The sequence below is a fragment of the Coffea eugenioides genome, chromosome 2, assembly GCF_003713205.1.
Source record: "Coffea eugenioides isolate CCC68of chromosome 2, Ceug_1.0, whole genome shotgun sequence".
Lineage (NCBI taxonomy): Eukaryota > Viridiplantae > Streptophyta > Magnoliopsida > Gentianales > Rubiaceae > Coffea > Coffea eugenioides.
Window position 1 is genome coordinate 39,911,139 of NC_040036.1, and position 10,718 is coordinate 39,921,856.

At 41.4% G+C, this 10,718-nt stretch overlaps 1 protein-coding gene and 1 non-coding gene across 2 annotated transcripts; both read left to right on the top strand.

Moving 5' to 3' along the window:
- The first annotated feature begins 2,111 nt into the window (after positions 1-2,111).
- Positions 2,112-6,554, top strand: LOC113759707. The gene is made up of 3 exons (XM_027302281.1): positions 2,112-2,181; positions 3,909-5,467; positions 6,540-6,554. The coding sequence occupies exons 1-3, from the start codon at positions 2,112-2,114 to the stop codon at positions 6,552-6,554; spliced, it is 1,644 nt and encodes a 547-aa protein (XP_027158082.1).
- A 3,707-nt stretch (positions 6,555-10,261) lies between these two features.
- LOC113764296 lies at positions 10,262-10,393 on the top strand. The gene has a single exon (XR_003467573.1). It is a non-coding gene; the product is annotated as a small nucleolar RNA snoR130 (small nucleolar RNA).
- The last annotated feature ends 325 nt before the right edge of the window (positions 10,394-10,718 follow it).

Below are 10,718 nucleotides of genomic sequence, written 5' to 3' on the forward strand. Positions count from 1 at the left end.
ATTTAATCCGATACATTATATTTAAAAAAGAACTTGGCAAAAGTAGAACTAGAGTCAATAAACCAAATTTTTTTTTGTTTTGTTTTGTTTTTTTTTTTTTTTTAGCAGTCACATAGGATTAAAACCAAGAATTAAAACTAGAATTAATAGTCACAAAGAAAGAAAAATAAACAACTAGAATTAAAACTAAGAACTAATAAAACTAGAAACTATTAAAAACTAAAAACTACTAAAAACTAAGAACTAAAACTGAAAACTAAAAATTACTAAGAACTAAAAACTACTAAAAACGGAAAACACTAGCACCACTGTAGACCCATTCCCCCCACACCTATAGGACACATTGTCCTCAATGTGACAAATAATAACCAAAAGTGAAGCAAAAGAGAGAGGGGAATCAGCCAAACTTCCCTGAAATCGGGTCATAGCGGAGGGCGAGGTGGAAACGGAGGTGCAAAGCCTGTATGCATCAGAAACTGCGCCAAATTCTGTGCTATGCCGGCGATATTGGCGTCAACGTTGACCATCCGAGCCTGCATAGTCTGAACCTGCTCCCGGAGCTGCTGCCATTCAGTAGTCCCATGCGGCGGAGGTGGCGCAGAAGAAGATGGCCCAGCTGTGTCCTCTGCTGATCCAAGAAAGGAGGAGGGCCCTGCCCGGGACGAATGATGCGCACCCGGAGCTCTAGGTGGTCCAGGAGGCATGAACTGGTAGGAACCATCAGGCAGGCGCTCGATGACTCCCATCCTCTCCAAGCAGTCTACGTCCAAGAGCTCCATCTCGCACGCCAAATGTAGGTCGTGGTCCTCCAGGTCAAGAACCCCCAACTGTATCGCCAAGTGGGTGATATAGGACCCAAGGATAAGGGGCTTGTTCTTTTTGGCCAAGACGGTCTTGAACTGCGCGGCCAACCAACACCCCAAGTTAACTTTGATATTGTTCTTCATACTCCATAGGAAGAAGAACTCAGGGCGAGAGAGTATGCCAGAGCTGTCCTTGCGCCCCGAGTAGCTGTAGGCTAAGAACCGCTGGACATAGCGGGCACTAGGGTCCTTAAGAAAGGAGCTCCTAGACCGGGAAGGATCGTAGCGCTGTTGATCGACGGACATGTCCTCCCATACATCATGGTAGTGGGAGAGGAACGGCTCTATGTAGTCACAGGTAGGGGTGAGCAATTACGGTAAATACCGATTTACCGACCGAAATCGATTTCAATTTGGTAAATCGAATTCGGTAATTCGGTCGGTAAATCGGGGATATACTACTAGTTAAAATCGAATTAGGTACGAAAACGGTTTTATAGTTTTTGAATTCGGATATACCGAATTCGAATTAATTTCGGTAAAACGGTAATAATATACCGTTTTCAATTTCGAAATTCCCGAAATAAGTTACATAGGAAATAGTTCATTATGTCCGATATTCATATTGGTCCAATTTCAGATTTTCAGACGTGGTGCCCTAATTCTAAAGCCTAAACTCGCTACTTTTCTCCAGTCCTCTTCCGCTCTTCGTCCCCTCTTCCTCTCGCTCCTCTGCACTGCCGCGGCCGGCGGCGCAGTCCCATCTTCCTCAGTTCCCCTCTTTCTCTCGTTTCTTCTCCTCTCCAGCTCTCCTCATTCTGCTCAGTCCTCTCCTCAGTCAGTCCTCTGTCCTTTCCTCTCCTCAACTACAGAAAGCTCAAAGCTCACCCCTAGACTCTTTCTCCGTTTCCCATTCTGACCGAGGTTTCACCATTGCTGACCGAGCATCCACTATCACCAGGAGCTCTAGGACCACAGTTCGCTAGTGCTGATTCCAGTGAAGCCTTGGATAAGCCTATCAGGTAAATGGGTTTATGAAAAAGACTCAATAATTGGATTTTCATTTGGTGTTTTTTTTTATTTTGGTATTTGATTCTGGATGTCGTTGTTTAATTTGCTAGTTTTTTTATATGGGCTAATTTAATTTCAGTGGAACTTGTATGATGTTTGATGCTCAATTTCCTTCCTGATTGAATCTTGATAAAAGTTATGAGTTTTTGAATTGGATAAGAGTAGTTTAGGTGGATTGGATTCGAATTGAACTAGAAAATTGGGGATTATTGGAAAGCCCTTTCTCTTTTCTCTGAAATGGAAAGATATGGCATAGTTGCAGATGAAGTCATTTATGGTTTACTTATTAGAATATATGGAAAACTTGGTTTGTACGAGGATTGATAGAGCCGTTATTTGGCACGTTTTGCATTGTCATCTTGTCCTAATTTTGGCCATTCATGGTGCTAAGAAAGGGGATTTCACTCATATTTGACATTTGTGTGAATTGTAGGTGGTTAGCATTAAAATGATATCGCGGGGAAAAATTTCCAGAAGACTTTTCATTTCAGAGCGTGACCACGCCTTGGAAGGTGGACGAAACCGAAAGACGGACCGTGGTCCATGTGGACCAGGCGCATGGGATCAAAACTCAAAGGGGGAAATGGCTTTTGCAGATTGATTTGCACCAGACGTTTCTTGGCTTTTGGACTCCTTGGAATTGCGGCGGCTATAAAGAGAAAAAGGACAAAGCAAGAAAAAACATCAACTTTTTAGGCTTAGCTTTTATTTTCCTTTTTCTACTCCTTGTCAGACACTTTTCTCCGGTTCTCTTTTTCTTTACTGTGGTTTCGCCTGCGGCTAGCGGCTAGTGGCCAGACATTAAAGATTTCTGCGGATTGCATCTGAGCTCTGTACAACGGAGACCTTTCTTCACTTTTTGCTTTTGACTTTTCTAAATTCCGTGGGTTTTCTCTTGTGCTTCTCCAATTCTTCGGAAATCAACTTAATGTATTCAACTAAACCATGCGGGATTGAAACGATGAGGAGCGGCTAATTTCCTCCTCTACCCAAAGGGTGACGCGAGGGCGCGGTCCATAAAACCTGTGAGATCTAATCAAGCTTTCATTATTTCTTCCAATTCGTTATTATTCGTGCGTTTCCTGAATTAATTGTTCATGGGTATTTTATTAATTGAATATCAACGGCCGGGTATTTGATTTAATTTAATAGCCTACTGCCACGTTAATTAAATAGAATCCGTAATTGTTCATTTAATTGACACCTCGTGGCGACCACCATAATTGGCTTTATGATGGGGAAACGCAAGATCTAATTTAAATAAACCCTCTTAGCGTGTTTATTGGTTAGGGTTGGGTTCTTCTAACTTTAATGCAATTGGGTAATTAAATTCCTACGGTCGTACCTAGGGTTGTTATCTGGTTAGGGAAGCAGTCAATGGTCGTACCTTGACTGTCGAAAAGGTAAGGAAGAACTGGTTGTCAGAGCTTATTGATAGCTATAACCAACCTAGTGATAAATGGAGGAAATATCTTTGCATCGATGATCATTTAATTGGACCGTGCCTGCGCAGTTGATCCTTTGGGTAGAACTTTTGTTAATTGCTATTTTCAGTGAATTGTGCTTTGTGAGTTAGTTTTGAATTTTGTTTGTTTTATTTTATTTTATTTTTATTTGCCTCCCATTGAAAATCCCCCAATTTCGTTCTACTAATTTGGAAAGAAATAATTTCCTACCTGCTCCCTGTGGAATCGACCCTACTTGCCATTGTACGCAAAATTAGTATTTTTATAGACAAATCCGGTATATCGGATCAAGCAAACTCTTCGGGAACAGGGTGAATCAAGTAACCCATTGCACACCTAGGGTCCCTGCTCCAGTACTTGGATTTGTTCTATAATTATTTAATTGAGGTGGTAATTAGGACTTTTTAGTAATTATTATTGCACAGGTTCGGCACCTGTCAATTTTTGGCGCCGTTGCCGGGGAGTTGGCGTTTGGATTATTTGTTTCTTTTCAAATTCAGTTTTTATTTTATTTTATTTTATTCTTCTTGATACTTTTGCTAGTTTATGCCCCGTTCTTCTCGCACAGGTGAATTGATATACGACGCGGAAGTTGAGAAGGCAGCGCGTAAGCGGAGGCAAGAGACCAAGAGACGAAAACAAGGGCACTTATTTGCTGCAAACGAGTCAGCGGAAGACGAAGTAAGCATGGCCAACAACCAAACATTGAGGGAGCTGGCTACCCCGGAGCTGACTCACCAGCCCTTATGCATCACATTCCCCACTTTGGCTGAGAATACTGCTTTTGAATTGAAGTCGGGGTTGATTCACCTCCTACCTTCTTTCCATGGTCTCTCTGGTGAAGAACCCCACAAGCACGTCAAGGAGTTCGAGGTAGTTTGCTCTAGTATGAAACCTCCTGGGATCACTGAAGAGCAAATTAGACTGAGAGCCTTCCCGTTTTCTCTCAAAGATGCAGCTAAAGATTGGCTGTACTACCTACCAGCAGGTAGTATTACCACATGGGCGCAGCTGAAAAAGAAATTCTTAGAAAAATTCTTCCCTGCATCCCGGGCTGCGAGTTTGAGGAAGGAAATCTGCGGTATTAAACAATATCTCGGGGAGTCCTTGTATGAATACTGGGACAGGTTTAACAAGTTGTGCACTAGATGCCCGCAGCATCAAATTAGTGAACAATTGTTAATCCAATACTTCTACGAAGGGCTCCAATCAACCGATAGAAGTATCATTGACGCTGCAAGTGGGGGAGCACTGGCAAACAAGACACCGAGGGAAGCGTGGGAGCTCATCGAAGCCATGACAGAGAACTCCCAGCAATTTGGTTTCCGTGAGAGCAACCCTCCCCGTAAAGTCAACGAGGTAGAGATTTCATCCCTACAGCAGCAAATGTCAGAATTGACATCGGTTGTTAGGCAATTAGCCATGAGAGACACGCCGCGAGCGAAAGTATGTGGAATCTGCACTAGCATGGACCATTGCACAGACTCGTGCCCCATTTTGCAAGAGGACGGGGCGGAGCAGGTGAACATGGCTGGAGGCGTGCCCGCGCCTCGTAGGCAGTATGATCCATACTCCAACACGTACAATCCGGATTGGAGAGACCATCCCAATTTCAGCTATGGGAACAAGCAACAAAATTCATTTCCGAATCGTCCACCAGGATTTCAGCAACCATGGCAACCGAAATCACAACCATCATCCTCCAACACAGGGAGTTCCTTGGAGGATATTGTCAAGAGTCTGGCTACGACTACCGCCCAGATCCAGCAAGAGACTAGACAGTTCCAGCAGGAGACCAGGTCATTGACCACAAATATGGCTCAACTCCAGCAAGAAACTAGAGCTTTAACCATGAGCACCACTCGGTTTCAACAGGACACCAAAGCAGGCATGAAGGGCATGGAGATTCGAATGAGTCAAATGGCAACTGCCATTACCCGCCTGGAGTCCCACGTCTATGGGAAATTGCCATCACAACCCGAGGCAAATCCCAAGAATGTAAGTGCCATGACATTAAGGAGTGGCAAAGAGGTGGATGGACCTAAAGTGGTAAATTCGAAAAGCAAAAGTGAGGAGGAGATAGAAAAGGAGATTGAAGAGGAAGGGCGCATTCGCGAAGAGCCTAAGGTAACATCTATTCCTTCGATCCCTATTAAATCTAATATAGCTCCTTTTCCTTGCAGGTTGGAAAAGACAAAGAGGGCAGAAAAGGAAAAAGAAATCCTGGATGTGTTCCGCAAAGTTCAAGTAAACATCCACCTATTGGACGCGATCAAGCAGGTACCCAAGTACGCAAAGTTCTTGAAAGACTTGTGCGTTAACAAAAGAAAGCTAAGGGGTGATGAAAGAGTGATGGTAGGAGAGAATGTATCAGCTGTACTTCAAAGGAAACTCCCACCCAAATGCGGAGATCCAGGTATGTTTGCTATCCCCTGTAAGATTGGTCATTCTAGTATCAAAAATGCCATGATAGATTTAGGAGCTTCTATTAATGTGATGCCTAAGTCAATCTATGATTCCCTAAATTTAGGACCTTTAAAAGAAACGGGGATAATAATTCAATTGGCTGATCGTACATGTGCTTATCCGGATGGGATAGTTGAGGATGTTTTAGTGCAAGTAGATGGATTAATTTTTCCTGCTGATTTTTATGTGCTTTACATGGATGATAGAAGTGCCCCAAATCCATCACCCATTATATTAGGAAGACCATTTTTGAGTACTGCCCAAACTAAAATTGATGTTAGTAAGGGTACTCTCACGATGGAATTTGATGGAGAAATAGTCCACTTTAATATTTTTGATACAATGAAACATCCTGTTAACTCTCATTCTGTGTTTGCTATGTATACCACTAATTCCTCTGTGCAAGAATTTCCTAAGTTTGCTTATAGGGGTAAATCCAAGGTTGCAGCGAACAAGTCCTATAGGATGAAAGCAATTCATGAGGTAAAAATGGAGAGAAAATTTAGGAAAAAAGTTGCACTCAATGGCCATGTGGATCCTGGAGGAGGGCCACCAATTACAAGGAAAATTCAATTACATCCAGACTAAAGAGTGGTGCTATGTCTAGCCAAAGACATTAAAGAAAGGCGCTGCTTGGGAGGCAACCCAAGGCTTCTTTTGTTTTAGTTTTCTTATATTTTTGAAGTTTTTGTTAAGTGTTAGTGTCATTTATTGGGTTGTTATTTTGTGACAGGAAGTTGGCAGCTAGACATGCCCACGCTAGGTCATCACACCTAAGGAATGGAGTTTTGGAATTGACGGTCAGACGACTATAACTTCTAAGGCGTGCCCACGCCTTCCAATCCTTCCGAAAAAGAAACTTCAGTCTTCTCCCTCCTGTTGATGTTGCGTCCGCCGCCACCACACCACCTTGTGCACGCAGCCGTCTCACCTCCTCCGCCTTAGTGTCTCACTTTCTCTCCCCGGTGGTCAGGGAAGTTTCTTCTCTTTTTCCCTAATACTTCATTTGTCTTTTCTACATTGAGGACAATGTAAGTTTTAGGTGTGGGGGGATTAGTGGCTTCCATTATTTCTTTTTTCTTTGTTACTCGAAAAAAAAAAAACAAAAACAAAAAAAAATGAAAAAAAAAATGAAAAACATTGTACTTAGTCGTCTTTTTGGTTATTTTTGCTTGTTAATGCTTGAGCATGTTGCTGTGATAAATAACACAATCAAGATGCGTGGGTATGTGGGTAAATATACTAGCTATACATTTTGTTTCCTTTGGCAGTGTCGTTGAATGTTGGATATACTGGATTAGACCCATTTTTGAAACTTTTGGGAGCTTTTGAGCCTTATATGAGCACATTATTCTTGTTTGCTCTATTTTTGTTTGATTGAGTGGGTATCACACATGGTATTGGCATTCTAGAATTTGCTAGTTTATACATGTCAAGGCCACATTTTTGTTGAATTAGATGCATTTGAAATGATAAGGGCATTTAGGATTTAACCCTCTTTAGCTATCTAAAAAAATCAATCCCTCATCTTATCTCCCAATAGTAAACCAATTTGAGCTTTTGTCCCTCGTTTCTGGTTGTTACCCATATTTGTTAACCCAAGAGCTCTTTAAACTTTCTTGTTTACCCCTGTGTTGTCAAGGGATGCCTGAATTCCATCATTTGTGCGAAAACAAACAAATTTGGGGGGTTGCAAGTGGTTTTAGATTAGGTGCCATATGATGTTAGCCTTGTAGAAAGAATGAGAAATTGGAAGAGGGCCACTGACCAGTGGACTATGGCTTACAGGGCGTGCCCACGCCTTATAGGACTTTCTCTTCAAAAAAAAAAAAAAAAAAAAAAAAACCTTGAAGAGACCTCGTGACCAGAGGACTATGGGCTACAAGGCGTGCCCACGCCTTGCAAGTAGTTTCCAAAAAATATATATATATATATATATATATATTTTGGGCACTTGTACGGGGTGTACAGCAGATGGAAACTGCCTTATTAGTTAAACTCCGTCGATAAAGCACTGTGGTTACTGGGGAGTTTCGGACATTCTCTTGACACTTTACCCCCTATCCATACCTTCTTAACCTGCCTTTCACCTGAGCCCCATTACAACCCTATTAAAGTCCCTTTGATTTATGTGTTCGATTCACTTTTAAGTGGTGGAGATGTGATAAATGTGCAAGCCTATGGTAATGGCATTCCGTGATGTTGAATTGAGCGTTCCTAGTATTCATATATATTCTTCGAATTACAACATGTCCGGTGTGTTCTACCTTTTGTGATATTGTCAGGGACCCTAGATGCTTGTGTTAGTATAGACAACTGCATAACCTCTGCTCTCTTGGTTGTATTTCTGAGCTCCGAAATGCTTGAGGGCAAGCATTGTTTAGGTGTGGGGGGATTTGATAGAGCCGTTATTTGGCACGTTTTGCATTGTCATCTTGTCCTAGTTTTGGTCATTCATGGTGCTAAGAAAGGGGATTTCACTCATATTTGACATTTGTGTGAATTGTAGGTGGTTAGCATTAAAATGATATCGCGGGGAAAAATTTCCAGAAGACTTTTCATTTCAGAGCGTGACCACGCCTTGGAAGGTGGACGAAACCGAAAGACGGACCGTGGTCCATGTGGACCAGGCGCATGGGATCAAAACTCAAAGGGGGAAATGGCTTTTGCAGATTGATTTGCACCAGACGTTTCTTGGCTTTTGGACTCCTTGGAATTGCGGCGGCTATAAAGAGAAAAAGGACAAAGCAAGAAAAAACATCAACTTTTTAGGCTTAGCTTTTATTTTCCTTTTTCTACTCCTTGTCAGACACTTTTCTCCGGTTCTCTTTTTCTTTACTGTGGTTTCGCCTGCGGCTAGCGGCTAGTGGCCAGACATTAAAGATTTCTGCGGATTGCATCTGAGCTCTGTACAACGGAGACCTTTCTTCACTTTTTGCTTTTGACTTTTCTAAATTCCGTGGGTTTTCTCTTGTGCTTCTCCAATTCTTCGGAAATCAACTTAATGTATTCAACTAAACCACGCGGGATTGAAACGATGAGGAGCGGCTAATTTCCTCCTCTACCCAAAGGGTGACGCGAGGGCGCGGTCCATAAAACCTGTGAGATCTAATCAAGCTTTCATTATTTCTTCCAATTCGTTATTATTCGTGCGTTTCCTGAATTAATTGTTCATGGGTATTTTATTAATTGAATATCAACGGCCGGGTATTTGATTTAATTTAATAGCCTACTGCCACGTTAATTAAATAGAATCCGTAATTGTTCATTTAATTGACACCCCGTGGCGACCACCATAATTGGCTTTATGATGGGGAAACGCAAGATCTAATTTAAATAAACCCTCTTAGCGTGTTTATTGGTTAGGGTTGGGTTCTTCTAACTTTAATGCAATTGGGTAATTAAATTCCTACGGTCGTACCTAGGGTTGTTATCTGGTTAGGGAAGCAGTCAATGGTCGTACCTTGACTGTCGAAAAGGTAAGGAAGAACTGGTTGTCAGAGCTTATTGATAGCTATAACCAACCTAATGATAAATGGAGGAAATATCTTTGCATCGATGATCATTTAATTGGACCGTGCCTGAGCAGTTGATCCTTTGGGTGGAATCTTATTAATTGCTATTTTTAGGGAATTGTGCTTTGTGAGTTGGTTTTGAATTTAGTTCGCTTTATTTTTATTCTACTTTTATTTTATCTATTTCTCTCCCATTGAAAATCCCCCAATTTTGTTCTACTGATTTGGAAAGAAACAATTTCCTACCTGCTCCCTGTGGAATCGACCCTACTTGCCATTGTACGCAAAATTAGTATTTTTATAGACAAATCCGGTATATCGGATCAAGCAAACTCTTCGGGAACATGGTGAATCAAGTAACCCATTGCACACCTAGGGTCCCTGCTCCAGTACTTGGATTTGTTCTATAATTATTTAATTGAGGTGGTAATTAGGACTTTTTAGTAATTATTATTGCACAGGTTCGGCACCTGTCAAGGATGCTCAGAATTTTGTCATCAAGGCTTGCTCTAATTGTCCTCTTACAGTGCCATGTTAAGAAGGAAGATTTAGAGACTAAATTGGTGATTTTTCCTAAGAAGAAATACATTCAGAAAGAGAACAAATATCATATTTCCCCACCACAATCACAGCTTCATCTGCTCCAAACAATGCCCTAGGAACTTCAGTTTCATTCTTCTTCTAGTGCAGCAAACTTGAGCCGGTACTCCCTCTCTTCTTCTTAATCTTTGCATTTACAAATCTGCTTTTGATCCAATTTTCTGATTCATTCATTCTTTTATATCTGTTGTTCTTGATTTTTATAGTTGTTGGGGTTCCTGTTTGTGGTTTTAAATGAAATTTTCTGGGTCTTTTTTTTTTTAAAAATTCTTCTCATTTATTTGAAGTTTCAAGATTTGTGGGAGGTTGATTCTTGACTAATTATATCAAACTTTTGATATCCCACTGATGAAACATTTAGTAATCTGAAAGCTGTGACTATAAATTGGTGCTCCCTTCTGGCAATCCTGATTGTGCTAAGGTTGAGGAACCATAGCTTCTTCCCATGTGGATATTAGGCATTCTGAGGGATATGTTTGCTTTTTCCAAATAATCATTACAAAGATTCATTTACCTTAGCCTTAATTTTTCTTTTGATTTAGTTTCTTGATCTCTCACTTTCCCTCCTTTCTTGTTTTTTTATTTCTCTTGTATGTTTTTTTTTCCCCTTTGGAAGGAAAAAAGTTGACAAAGTTCAGAAAGGCTATCCCATTCCAGGGCCAGGATAGGTAGGTACTGGCTCATTTTTCAGCTGTTTACAGTTGCTCTTCAACACTTGTGCTGTCGAGTATGCCCATTGGCCGGCAAATGTTGTTTGGCCCACTTTAGAGCATCCAAGCTAGCTAGACTAGAGCCCC

Bases quoted from the DNA above. Each gene is read 5' to 3' on its own strand.
- LOC113759707 (XM_027302281.1), top strand. From the start codon at position 2,112: ATGGAAAGATATGGCATAGTTGCAGATGAAGTCATTTATGGTTTACTT. The intron at 2,182-3,908 runs GTTTGTACGAGG...CTTCTCGCACAG, and splicing joins TAGAATATATGGAAAACTTG to GTGAATTGATATACGACGCG.